At 41.7% G+C, this 14,320-nt stretch overlaps 1 protein-coding gene across 3 annotated transcripts in view; it reads left to right on the top strand.

Moving 5' to 3' along the window:
- The window catches only part of slit3 (slit homolog 3 (Drosophila)), a 242,787-nt gene that overhangs the window by 27,768 nt on the left and 200,699 nt on the right, over positions 1 to 14,320 (top strand). For all 3 annotated transcript variants that reach the window (XM_071458286.1, XM_071458287.1, XM_071458285.1), the window contains one exon: positions 2,382 to 2,453. In XM_071458286.1, coding sequence (XP_071314387.1) covers positions 2,382 to 2,453 — 72 coding nt within the window. The remainder of the gene's footprint in view (positions 1 to 2,381; positions 2,454 to 14,320) is intronic.

Genomic DNA, 14,320 nt, shown 5'->3' with positions numbered 1-14,320 from the left:
AGGGGAATAATGAAAGCCCAGATTTTTTTTTTTTTTTTTACTTTACTGATAGTGAAATGCTTTTTAAAATGCTTAGCTGACAGGATCTCTGATGTTGTGCCTGTCAGGGTGAGAGGTCAGGGGTGAGAGGTCCTGGTGCTGAGTCTGTGTGATTTATGAAGTCACAATGTGAAAAACATGGAGCTTATGTTGCCATCTCCTTGGGCGAGGAAGCTCATTCACGTCAACACATAATTTATAAAGTTCTGTTTGGGTATTTCACCTTGTTGGGTAATTTTGAAAGACGCAAAAAAAAAAAAAAAAAAGGACTCAGAGGTGGCCTGAAATACCAAAATGTGATGATTTGCTGATTTTTAGGGCTTTATAATGGTGTAACCGATAGATATTTGGCAAAGAACACACAAGATTTTCACATGAGATTTTCAAGAGATTTTATTTGTTTAGTTTTTCATGCAAAAAATATACCAAACTTATGGATTTTGAGGCAGTAACCCAGTGAGATTCTCTCCAGTCTCCAAACCATTTCTGCTGGACTTTATTGGGATTCTGACTAATAGATATAATTTTCCAAATTTAAAAATATAGTGCCCATAGACTTGTGGGTTGGTAAAATTTCAAAGGTTCCGAGAGCAGAAACTCGTCATTATTATTTGAAAACACACAAAGGATTCTTCTCTAAAAAACCATAACTGTTTTGTGAGCGAATGTCTTAAAATGACTCATAACTGTAATAGTGGGCGGTCACGGGTTTTACTTTCGTACCAGCAGTTATTTTCTGGGAGCAGGGGTCAATTATTTCAAATGGTGGATATCTCTTTTTGGACTGCAGCTCTCTTTCCATTGGTGCTCACAGGAGTCAGGGTCTTATTATCATTATCACAGGGGTTAAAAGGTTGGTGTCTGTGTCTTCTCCAGCACAGATTCTACTTTGTGACCCCGCGACCCTCCGCCCTCCTTTTCTTTTCTTTTTCCCCTCCATGCCTCGTTTCTCAGCCAAATGCTTTGGTAGCTTGATAACACTTTCACTCCCTCTCCTCACACTGTCCTCATCTATCTCTGCTGCAGCCAACCCCACCCTCCTCCTGCACACACACACAGACACAAACAGACACATCTTTTACCCTTACGCACTTCATCTCTTTCTCTTCACACACGTCTTTCTTTTGGTCTTTTTTTCTTACTCCATCTTCTGCCTCTCATTCCTTTGTAAATAACTGCCATGTGTTCATTTCATGCTCAGTTCAACCCACTTATACAATACTTGCAGTGGTATTTTACATGTAAATTATAAGAAGGCATTGGGTACAAGAGGGTTTTCACTTCATATTACTTTAGAGAACTAAAAATCATGTGGAAACTGTGATGTTGATTAAAAAAAGATGTAAAAAAAACGTAAATGGATTTTGAAATTGGATTTTAAATGGCAACCAATCCTACTGTTGCTCATGTGTATGTAGAGATATATACTCATGGGAGAATGCACATGGATTTCTTCTGGTACCCAACTAGCTGATGAGCTTGATTCACTTTTTTGTCACATTTCTTCTCAGATCTTGCCATCTTTAATGAATCAGCTCTTTTCGCATCCGAGGAGCCTCTTGTACTTTATGCCGTGGGGTTGTTTTTGTTGGCTGCATGCACCTGAAACCACTTCTTGAAAAGCCCGGGTTCAAAAGCACAAAGCCTTTTACATTTGTGTTTCGTGACCAGTATTAGTGGGTTAATACAGGCTGCATAAGCTATCAGTCTGATTCATGAGAAAAATAAATTAAAGATGACTTCTCGGGCAAAGCTCTTGCATTTGTTGCATTTTTTTGTCCTATCAGAAAAATTTAGGTCAGTAAGACTAAACTTACTTTTTCCATTTCGAAACACAGTACTGCACCTGGCTCTCTCTTAATGTTATAATTGATGATACTTCTTCTTTTCATAAAGCGACAAACCAGATGAAGACTTGTACCAGAATGTATTGTGTATAGTGTTTTTGTACTGAACAAATCTTTCAACTTTGCGGAGATGACTGGAAGAAGCCAGGAGCCCAGACTTGTTTCTTCTCTCACTCCCAGGTCAAAGCACATGCAGGAACGATAGTGATAAACAGGCTTTAGGGAGCTTACAGCACGATAACCTGTAACTGACACACACACACAAACACGTTATGATAACCTGCAGGTCATGATCACAGGAAACCAGACAGACTTTCCCATGAGTTTCACCTTTGAACCGTGAACCCACTGACATTCAAGGTGATGCTTTCGGCTGGTTGCTGATAGCTCAGTCAACACAAAAGAATCTGGGTGATTTATTAGTGGGTGTTTTTGCTTGTTTCTGTTCATGCTAAGGTTTACAATGTCAAACTGTCTGCCTTCCTTTCTCTGCAGTCGTCTGAACAGGAACAAACTCCAGTTTCTCCCAGAGCTTCTCTTCCAGTCCAACCCCAAACTAGGACGACTGTGAGTACACCTTTCTTGTTTTTCCATCCCTCCGTTCAACGGTCCAACTCTCCCATCTCTCCCATCTCTCTCTGTCTCGGCCTCCATCACTCTCTCCCTCTCTCTTCTCTTTTCTGTCTCTTTTGATGTGCTACATGATCCATTTGAAAACACAGTCACGGTGCAATGTCAGATCTTTTATCCGGGTTGAAGGTTCAAGTCCCGCGCCAGGTGACACAGTACTGCACTGTGCTCCTGTTGAGAGGTGAAAAAGAGTGTGTGTATGTGTGTGTGTGTGCGTGCGTGCACTATTTTAAGAGGTGAAAGTTTGCCTGGAGTGAATGTTTTTCTTGGACCGGAGGAGAATTTCTATTCGGGAATATGGAGTTTTCCCAGAGTATTCAGAGTGTAAGAGCAGGTCACAGTGATGCCGAGAAGCCTCCCACTTGCTCTCCCTCTCTCTCTTTTTCATCTCACATTCCCAGACATACTCCCTTCTCCTCTCTCTATTTTCTATCTCTCTCCATTTCTCTGTTTTAGACCCTTAGGTGCACCCACCCTGTCTCCTGTTCCTCCCATGTGCTGCCTCTGTCTGCACTCTTTCTTTCCACACAGGTTTTCTATTTGTCCTGTCCTCAGAGAGTCTCCGTCAGCTTAGGCTGAAGGTTGAAACACCTTCTAAACTTTATAGCTGTTTATATTGGGCTGCCTTCAAGTGAAGCTTGAAGTAGACTGTGTGTGTGTCACCAGTGCGTGCTTGCTTTTCTATGTGTCTGCCATCATTGTTGTCTGCATTCTTGAGCTAAAATGTCATGTAAGTATGTCTGCATGAATCCATATATGTATATACTATATCTGTACTTTGTGTGTGTGTGTGTGTGTGTGTGTGTGTGTTGCAAGGTCTTAGGACAGGGAATACCAGCACTGGGACATTAAACTTCTCACTTCTCTTATTCTCTTTTATAATATTTCCATGAGGCAGAACGCCTAAGAAGCTACTGTGACCTTCCTGTATTGAAAAATCATATTCCTCTGTATATGGTTCTTTTTGTCTTTTTCACATTACTCACGTTTTAGGTATTTAAAGTGATCAAAAAACAAATTAGACCAACAAAAAGTAAAATAATACTTCATGGAGAAACTCTTCTGAGTTTGCAGCTTTGCTTCTTCATAGTTGCGTTGCAGCAGTTAAAGTAGTTTCCAAATGCAAGTCGGAGTCACTGCAGAGTCGAAATTTTGAAATGAATCATGAAACCTACAGTACATCACCTCCTCTGTCCACAGTATGATTCTCCCGACATTAACACGGATCTTATCTACAGTGAATAATAGATTGCGCCGTCTGAACTGTAAATCAGGTATTTTTAGGTTTTCAGATAAACATAAGGATGAAATGTTCTTTTGTGGGTTCAGGCCATTCTCTTACACCTTAGGCAAAAAAACCCCTTGTAAAAACGAATTGAATTATAAAATCTTTATGTAACTTTAAAACCTTATCTCATGAAAAGTAAATATTTGGAGATACATGCTTGCATATAACAATATACTCTTTAGGCTTGCAGTCAATTAAAATGTGATGTATTAGGGAAATTTTCTCTTTCAAAGATGTGGTTTTGATTCTCTGTAACACTTTCTCAATATGACCTCCTGCGTTGGCTGGAAAGCCGCAGGCAGAAGAAATCGTCTCGGCAGGGTGCACGCTGCGGGACCTCTATTTAAAAACTCAGGACAGACCGATCGTGTGTTTCATATATTTGTGGCGATGAGTGATGTATTGCTGAAGACAGCAAAGCAGACTGTTATGGTGGAAAGCAAACAGTCATTTACGTCAACTGCGGCTTGCTGGATCACACACAGTCAAAACCCGTCATGTGAGCACCGGGGACACACAGTGACAGACACACGCACATTTACGAATGCCACATCCCACTGTGTTTATTTCCTTTTTCCAACCCGTTCCCTTGTTCTTCATGAGTGACAGTCTTATTTCCTCCACTGCCTGACTTACTATTCCATAAAACCCCTAATTGGTCTCGATAGCTTTTATTTATCACCGGTCGAATATGGATCCCTATAGAGGTCTCCGACAACTCAGTAAGAGAGTGGAAAGGGTGAACATGTTCCAAACTTAACATTATAAATCTCATGTTCTTTATATCCCTACTTTGCCATCAGCACAATCTAAATTACAGTGTCTGGAGTTTCCTCCTGCTCTTTATTTTTTTCTTTCCACTTTTCTAGTTTTTCTCTTCCTTCTTTCTTTTCGGTGCTTTTTGTCTCATCTACGCCTTGTTTTTCTGCAAACTGAGGAAGTTTCAGAAGTGTAAATAGCAAGGTATACAGATGGAGGAGTGTGTCAGAGATAAAGAAGAGGAGAGGAAAAAATGGAGGTGGAATGAAGTCAGAGGGAGGGGAGCTGAAAGAGAGAATAACAGCAGGAAGGCAAGGAGGAGGAGACAGGGAGGTTTGCTGGTGGCTTTCTGGTTTAGGTTCGTAACCTTCCTCTCTGTCAGCCGTGGTTAGATATTAAATGATGGCAGTGTGATAGGAATTACCTCTTAACCCTCCTATTAAAGCTCTGTGGTCTGAGGTTTGGAGACGGGAGGAGAGGGAAGGAGCTGGACTTGCATTAAGGGAAAACAGGCATAGGTTGGAGGTTTTGCTTTTGAGGAGGGTGGGAGGTAAGGGCAAGAGGTATCAGGCTGGATAATAGTTTTTTACCAGAGTCTTGGATGCTGCGGGGATGAACGAAGCATGCGATTTGGAGCTGGAGTCAAAGAGGTTGTCTCTTATTGGAAAATGTTTTAATTGAGTAGTAAGTGCGGCTGGTGACTGCCTGACAAAGACAGATGAGCGATAGGTATCAGGGCGGTCATGGGAAGGGGGTAGATGGATTTATGAAAGGATGCTAGTGGAGGATGAAAACTGCGGGTAGATGGATGAAGGGATTGGAGTCTGCAGCCCCTCTAGGTGCTTGGCGGGGGAGAGGGGGCGAAGATGGGCATGGTGAGATGGATGGAGGACTGGAGTCTGTGGGTTTCAGTGTGTGCAGTCTGTGGTCTTTTCCCCCCACAGTTTGCAGAGACTGTGGTCTCACAGCACATGCACACAGACACACAGTATTGCACACAGCGAGCTCGGGCTTCGAGTATAATACGTTTGCTAGGACGGCAGTGAAATTCTGGTTTGAAAAGCAGCAGGATTTTTTCATGATGGCTCGGATGGAAAAAATGCAAGCCGTTGGTTTTGTGCATCAGTGCACATCACAGTCTATCAGGGAGGTTTACTTTGCTAAGTGACTTGATGGCTGTTAGTCTCCTGTCTAATAACACTGACCCAGACTGAGCCTCATCCTGTTATCTTCACTTTCTCCGCTGGGAGTTTGTGCGTGTATGTGTGTGTGTGTGTGTGTGTGTGTGTGTGTGTGTGTGTGTGTGTGTGTGTGTGTGCATGTTTTATGTGTGTGTCTGTGAAAGTGTGTGAGTGTATGCTGTGTGCAGGGACCTCGAGTGCACTGTCATTTGAACCAGCCCTGGTTTACTGCCAGTGATGCTCGTGAAGCAGCATCATTCGCCCCCATTAAAGCGCTTAGGTTACAGTTGATTGGTTTGCATGAGAGGAGAGGGGGTGTGAGGAAGAAGAAAAATTAGAGTAATGTCAGACTCAAGAGATATTTCCTCTTTTCCCTCGCCACTGTAACTCCAGTGGGGCCTCAGATACTCAGTATTACATAATGTAGAGGGTGATTTTTGACAATGTTTCAACACTGGATACAGAAAAAAGACTGTGTAACTTTTATAGGATGAAATAACATAATCTGCATCTCACAAATGAAAAGTTGAATTCATTAGCAATAAAACTCGCCCTTGCTCAATTCAATAGTCTCAGAGATTTTGCTGCTACAGCCTTACTTAATCTGGTATGACCTGTAGTTTAAGGTGGCTAATTGTAGCTGGACATTATGTAGTCATATGACTTTATGACCCTTCTCTACTTGTGCTACTGTTACACAGTGTTTCAGCATTTCCCTTTGCCCCATAGTTGCCAACAAAGATTAGGCTTAATTTAACAGTATGAACTGCGTTCCACTGAAGAATTCCAATTCAAATTCATATTTATTGTAACTTAGCAAATGTAGTATTTCAAAACAAATAGAAAGCTAATGAAAACAATAAAAAGTTAACAAAATAATTGTTACTCAAGAATCCAACAATCACATTTATATTTGATAACATACTCCTTTGTTGTAAAGCTTGTCTCTTTTAGTTTTCAGCTTCTTCCTGCTCTTTAATGCTACTGCTGTGCTCCCTCTGTGTCCTCACTGTACCCCATAAAATGCATCACAACAGGGATACCAGCAGCCAAACACTGAGCCTAAAAGGGTTTTGACTTAATGGGGAGAGAAGTGAGTCTCTGTCCACAGAGATGCTGGTGAAGGATTTTATCCAGTCAAAGTGTCCTTGAGAATGATGCTTAATCCCTACATGGTCACTCACTGTTGGCCAGCCTGGATGATACCTAAAAAGTGAATGTGTAGCTGAAGGCTGGGAAAAAGAAAAAGCTGTGAGGGGTGGGGGAGTGGAGCTGGATGCAACAGAAGAAACAGCTTGGTTTGATATGTTGGGGAACAAAAATGGCTGACAAGAATCTACTGGTCAACAAATCCTGACCTGGAAGGTTGCCAGTCTAAATCCCTGCACTGATCATGGAAACGATTGAATGTTAATGAGACGTGCTCTGCAGCACCATTAGGTTACCCTTGAGCAAGGCACTTAACCTCCAAGTGCTTTAGCAGAGCTCCCAGTGTGCTTTTACTGTAAATCCAACTTAGCTGGTGAAGTCAGGGGAAGAGAAGCTGGATGGAGAGAGAGGAATGAGAGAGGGAGGGAAGGCTGAAGGGAGCGGGGGGTCATTTGAGATGTCTTTTCCTCCTAATTAAGTTAATGGAGAAAGACGAGGAGGTTGCCTTTAATCTTGGCTAATTGTCCATTTAGAGGCGACTGCCATAGTTTACCTGCTGGAATGTTACGGTTAGTGTTACAGGAAGTGGGTGTACTCTGTGTGTTCACTGATTGGCTGCGACAGACGGGGCCTCAGTGGCGATTGGTGGGAATGGCCTGGAAGGGTGAGGGGTGAAAGTAAACTGCTTGAACTCACGTGTGTCTCCTCTTTTTCATCATGGGCTGGTTCACTCATTTGCTATTCTTTCCCCTTTTTCTCTTTTGTTCATAGGCACTTGCTCCGTTACACCCACCCACACATAAACACGACCAACAGCTTTGATGTTTGTATTGCTGTCAGGGATTGTAAGATTGTTTTCTTGTCACCAGTCTCCAGGCCCTTTGTTTGGTTTTCACGTCACTGGGTGCTGGCGAGAAACAAATAAGTCTCGAACACACACACACACATACAGACACACACAGAAGCACACACAAATCAGGTCTCTCTCACGCCAACTCTCCTGCTGATTTAACACCACAGGCGCTGGATGCAGAATTGTGGGTCTGCATGTGTGGGTTGATGTGAGTGTGTGTGTGCGTGTGTGTGTGTTGGTGCAAGACAGACTTTATGCTAAACCACACACCCACGACAGAACTTCCTAATAATTAAACATGACTCAGAAGTACAAACCATGGTATGCAACTGCACCACAAAGCTTGTAGGACCTGACATACAGCTGCACCACAGGGCCCATACACAGCTGTAAACTGTGTGTGCTTTTCTGTTAAGTTTATCAATCTTTCTTTTATTCAGTTTCGAAATATTACTTGGTCTATTGCTTCCTAAAACAAGGATAAACATGTCATCATAGTTGAACTGGCAGTGGGTGTTCTGGCATGAACCTGCACAAGGAGGCCCATGGTCTCCAGGATGGAGCTGCACCACAGGGCCCACACTGAGATTCACTGGTATTCAGGGAAGGGAAGAAAGAGAGGGAACCTGACCAGAGCTCTTCTAAAAGAAGGCTGCTCTTAGCGGCTTGTGTGTGTGTGTGTGTGTGCTTGTGTGTGTGTGTGTGTGTATGTGTGTTTGCCACAGCCCAGACAGCAGTGCGATTTTGTCCCAAGACATATTTAGATAAATACACACTGCAGAGAGATACCGAAAACCAGGAGGGAGCGACGGAATGAGAGGAAGAGAAAGACAGCGAGAGCAGATGATATTGAGATAATTTGAAAGATTTGGAAAAACCAGTTTCATACATTCCTTCATGCTTTGTGAAAAACACTTTCTAACATTTAAATAGATAATGTGATACTCACTGAGTTTATAGACACTCAAGTAACTGGGTTACTGTTGAATTTCTTTAACATCATTGAAGCAAAAAAGTTTGTTTCTGAAGGGGATTATAGAAACCTTATTTCACCAATTAGATTTCCCCTGGATGAAATCAACACACTGGGTCTGTAATTGGCTTTTTGCAGATGTAGATGTGCAAGACAAAGACTCAGACAGGCAAAGTATTATGACAGCAGTCCAGCAGGATAAAAGAAAAGATAATTACACATAGTTCTGGTTGTTTCTGTGTAATCCTTTCCTGTGGATGCTGCCGGATGCTGAGACTTGGCTGGCCCACACTCATTCCCTCAGGTCCCCCTGCTCTCCCATACACACACACACACACACACACACACACACACACACACACACACACACACACACACACATAAACACTCTTGTTTCTTTAGTGACCCTGTTCTGCTCACAGTGGGAACATATGAATAAAAATGTGTTGTCTCTCTTCCTAAACTTTGCCCACTCTGAACAACCTGCTGTTAAAATGACTTTGTCTCTCTTGCTTTGAGTGCTGTCCACGTTTTGCTTTGGGTTTCCACATTCAAGCTGTTTGTCTGACATAGCATTTGTTAAACACTTTTCAAAAGTTTGTGAATAAGAATGCCTTAAGTTGTTTTTTTTTCATGCTGTGAAACCAGTCGGTCAAGAAGCCAAACATTATAAAGTTTGCCTGTGTGTAGGCCTGCGTGTGTCTTCCTATGAGGATGTGTGAATAAAAGAAGCCAGAGTGTTTCTTAGCAGTGTGAATTCACCAACCAGGCGGACTGAAAGTTCATGGCAGCAACACCTTTCCCTTTCAGCTGCCTGCTTTTAGCAGCTAGCCATCTCGCTAGCTAGCCGCAGGGTCAAAATCTATGAAATGTTCGTGGGAGGCTGGGGGCCTGTAGATTTTTTTTTTTATGTGGCAAAGAATTTTTATATGTTTGCACTGAAATAGCGCAGAGGCTGCATGTGGTAGTAATTTAACCTCGCAAATAAAGGTGAGTTGGGAGGGGGAAGTAGCCACAGAGCTGCTTGTACACAGTTGAAACTCAGTGACTTTCTCCTTGACCTGTTTACTCTAATAGGGATGTGTAGGCACATACTGTATATCTGTGTGTTTGTGTGTGTGTGTGTGTGTGTGTGTGTGTGTGTGTGTGTGTGTGTGTCCATTTGTCTGTGTGTGCTTATTTACATGATTGTGATTGAGCTTGCATGGCTTAATGTGAGCAATTAGGGTATATATGTGCATGAATATACAGTGTGTAGTGTGTATTTGTATATATTCTCATGTATGATCTTTTATGCTAAATGTGTATACATAGTTTAGTAATTTGTGTCTCTGCTTGCGTCTGCATATTTGCTTATATGTTTGTATATGTCTTGCATTTGTTTGTACATGTCTGCTTATATATATGTCTCTGACTTTGCTTGTGTGTGTGTGTGTGTGTGTGTGTGTGTGTGTGTGTGTGTGTGTGTGTGATTATGTGTCCGTCTGTACATATATTTAAGAGAGAGGCAAACATGATATGGGGCCAAACACACTCACACAGTGTTTAATCACAATTTAGGTTTACATGAGAACGCTAATCAAAAACAGACTTGGCTCCCTGGAAAGCTGCAGGAGGGGGAAGAGGGGGAGAGGGAAGGAGGAGAGAAGTGAGGGAGAGCAGGAGCTGAATGGGGAGGCATGATGGGGATGGGAGGATGTTAGCAGGAAGAGAGGGGAGAAAACAAAAAAAAAGGTAGGTGGCAGGTGAAGACAGGAGAAGGAGGGAGAGGAAAAGACAGAGTAAATTGAGAAATGAGAGATGACAGGAGGCCGGAGGAGGCAAAAGGACAGTAGATTCTCTGAGTCGGATAGTTAAGAGAGTAGAAGCTTATGTTGATTGTTGACCCCCTTTTTTACCCTTCTTACAGACTGGACTAATGATCTGGCTCTGATTTGAGATGCTTTATTTTTCCTAAAGGATGTTTTAAAAACCTGGCAACTGGCCTCTGGCCTACTTGTGTGTGCGTGTGTGTGTTTGTGAACACATGTGTTGATGGGGTGGGTTTCAGTAGTAAAAGCACAATGGAGTCGTATACACACTGCCTACACACTGCGCTCCATCACTAACAAAAGTCAAACCACTAAACAAATGTAATGTCCCCCATAATTACAATCATGTGCATAAGATGATAGAAAAGACAGATTCTTTCCTCAACAAAGCTTTTAGTTTTATGTCAGTGTTGCAGTTTTTATAGTGAAACCCCAGACTGCTTGTTTCTAACATTTTTTTTTCCAAGACTCACATAGTTTCCTGGGCAGCACAATGAATTAGTGGGTAGACAGAGAACTCCACAATGCAGAGGTCAAACACTGAAATTCAGTGATGACTGTGATGAGGGAATAAGACAAGGCAAAAATACATAAAAGATAAAATATTACCCAGGTTCATTACCCTTATAAATGATTTGTTATATTTTGGTCATTTATGCAGTGATGTTTAAAAGTGTTTTAAAGGTGTCATGGTTTGATTTAATTTCATGCTATTAATCATGTTGGAAGAATGTATTGTTTTTCAGGTGGTGGCTATCTGATTTCAAAATAAATCTCTTGAAGTGTTGTAGCAGCTGAAACCTGACCTACAGTCTGGCTGCTGTTGTGGAGTTATGATGATGTCAGCTGAGGGTGTCTGTCTTCAATCTCCTCCTCAATTCTGGGAAACGGTGTTTCCAGGTTATTTACTGTAAGGTGACATGTGGCCGTACAGTCGGTATAAATCCAAGCTGCAGCTCAATGTGGGGTCAAAAAAAAAAAGAGCTTAAAGCTGAAGTTACATATTGTACGGGACTCCTACATGGCCAAGTGTTCTTCAGTGCAATTATTAAAGTGACTGACTGTTCTTTAACAGCCCAGTGTCTCCAGCAAATATGTCCATATTAAATAATTTTACACATCATAATTTACATTTAGTCTGCAACCTTTCTCTAACATTAACCATACTGTTACTTAAGTATCCTATTATATAATCATGATAATTATGTAACTATTTTAACTTTGTAGAGGTGGAGTTCAAAATTGGGTGTTTCATTATAAGAAATCTACTCAATGAACGGTGTGACGATGCAAAAAGAAAAAAAATGGTCTCAGTGCATTAGAGACTGAGTGAAATGGTTTCATCTATTGAAATCAGTTGATGTCTGAAACTAATAGGTCAGACCTCCAAATTTATGCTCTCCACTTTTCTGGAAAACCTCCCTGGCATCATTGTTGGTCTACACCAAACTTAATCCTCTTTGAATTATGATTTCTAGACAAAGAAACTCAACTCTCTTGGTTTTCTGAAATGTTGCTGACGCCTGAGTTTTAAACGCACTCCAGACACTTACACATATTGCACACATACTGTATTATGTGATAAATTTTATGGTTTAGTGAATGAAAGTGAGTGGGAATGTTTCAGTGCACGCACGTGTTCGCGTGCGTGTGTTTTTGTGTAACATTTTCACTTTGTGGGAGGTCTACATAGCTACTGCTTTCTTTGTTGACTATTATTATGGCTACAGACTACATGGCTGGAACTGGCTAATGTCACACACACACACACACACACACACACACACACGCATGAAGGTGTCTAGAGAATCATATTTTAAGTGTTTGGGCATAGAAGTGAATGTGCGTGCATGTGTGTTTGTCAAAAGTCAGACTTGTGATTTATACTGTTTAAGTAAAGTCTGATTGTTACAAATGAACCCAAACTGTTATTATTGCTCTGCTGTAATCAGAGTCAAACACCCACATAAACCAAATGACCCACAAACACTCTGTATCTCATCATCACACATGCACACAAACACACACATTCACACACAGAAACAGAAACACGCTGCAGATGTGCACAATGCGCCACACGCTTCGGAGAGATACAAACAAACACGAACCAGTTCTGTCACTCTTCTCTTCTCTCCTCATCTGTCTCGCTGTCGCAAACACACTCACACAAAGGCCGTGCTCTCACGTGTGTGGCGAGTATTTCACAACTGATGGAGTAGTTAAGAAAGTAGTAGCGGTAATATTTCCTTTCGTCCTTCCAGAAATGTCTCTTGGTAGTGTGTAAATCCTGTTGTGTACATATATTTGAATTATCCCGAATCCAAGCCCAGTGACATTTTTACACTGCACACAGTCCCTCTCAGAAGAATAAATTGATGAATGACTGAATGAAGATCAGTATTTCCTCTCCAACAGGCTAAGCGCTAAATCACAAAACCTTTAGAATGCCTTTTCTTGCAGGTTTTTATTGTGGATCAAATCATCCTCACGTTACTGAAAAACACAAGAATATTTTGAGAATAAACTGAAATGTCATGCAGTGAACTGCATAATATTACTAAGCCGAAAAGCTTGTCTGTTTGTCATTATGTTTCTATGGTGTAACATGCTGACTGCAGTACGAGCAGCTAACGAACTCTGGAAGCTTTTACATCATCCATGTACCACTGCAGATGAGTCAACAGCAAAAATAACTAACATAAGCTGCTACATGCAACTTTTTAACATCGCTAAATCATGACCACATTGAGGCTGAAATGCTAGAATAAACACTGCAAACAAAAAAAAAAGCCCACCATCAAGAAGATTGGCAGCTTCCACCCAGCCTCTAGACTCAGTTTAACATCGTGTGCCACCTTGTCGATTTGGCTGGAAATCCACTGGATTGCTTTATGGTACTAGAGGGACTTGCCACTGTCCTTCTAGCACAAATGGAGCTAAAGTTTTTAGAGCTCTAGATGGCAGATAGAATGAATAAACAACGTTTGATAAATCGCTTCCAACTTGATTACCCTTTCAAGAGAAAACCTTTGACTGAACAGCCAAAGATCCCCTTCGTGAGCGTAAGCAGTGGGGTTAACGGGGAATATGGTCTTTATTTTGAGGACATTTCCATTAACAGCACCACAGATTATGACATAGGCTTCCAATCATCTTGATTTTCATGGTAACTTGCCACGCAGTCAATTTGATTATCATGACATGTTCAGTATGTCGGTTAAAAAATGTAACTGTAAAGATTTCAATTCTATTCAGTTTATTTGCACAGCGCCAAATCATAACATACATTATCTCAAGGCGCTTAACAGTGTAAGGTCAAGACCTTACATTATTATAGAGAGAAACCCAACCGTTCCCACAGTGAGCAAAACACTTGGCGACAGTGAGGAGAACAAACTTCCTTTTTACAGGAAGAAACCTCCAGCAGAACTGGACTCTGGGTGAACGGCCATCTGCCTCAACCGCTTGAAATAAAGACTCTGTGAAGAATAGTGTAATTATACCTAATGTGCTGCTTCTAGTGTTAGAAAGAGAAGTGGAGAAACCGAACAGATGCATCCTCTCCTCTAAAGGTCACGAGGGGTCACTGAATGGTCTGATGGCGATGACAGTGAGGTGTTAGCAGTCACCACAGCTCAACCCAGCTGACAATTTGGATCATCCTGTTAAGGGCCAAAACGCTGACTCCCATTGTTTCCTTTGTAAACTCATACACACACTAGCAGTGTGTTGACATGTGTAATTAAGATCAAATCATTTGGAAGAGTCCCTTCACTGTTGATATTGAAAA

This window comes from Trachinotus anak, unplaced genomic scaffold, assembly GCF_046630095.1.
Source record: "Trachinotus anak isolate AG129_WGS33_773 ecotype Australia unplaced genomic scaffold, CSIRO_AGI_Tana_v1 ptg000021l, whole genome shotgun sequence".
Classification (NCBI taxonomy): domain Eukaryota; kingdom Metazoa; phylum Chordata; class Actinopteri; order Carangiformes; family Carangidae; genus Trachinotus; species Trachinotus anak.
This window is presented reverse-complemented; position numbering and strand designations above follow the sequence as displayed.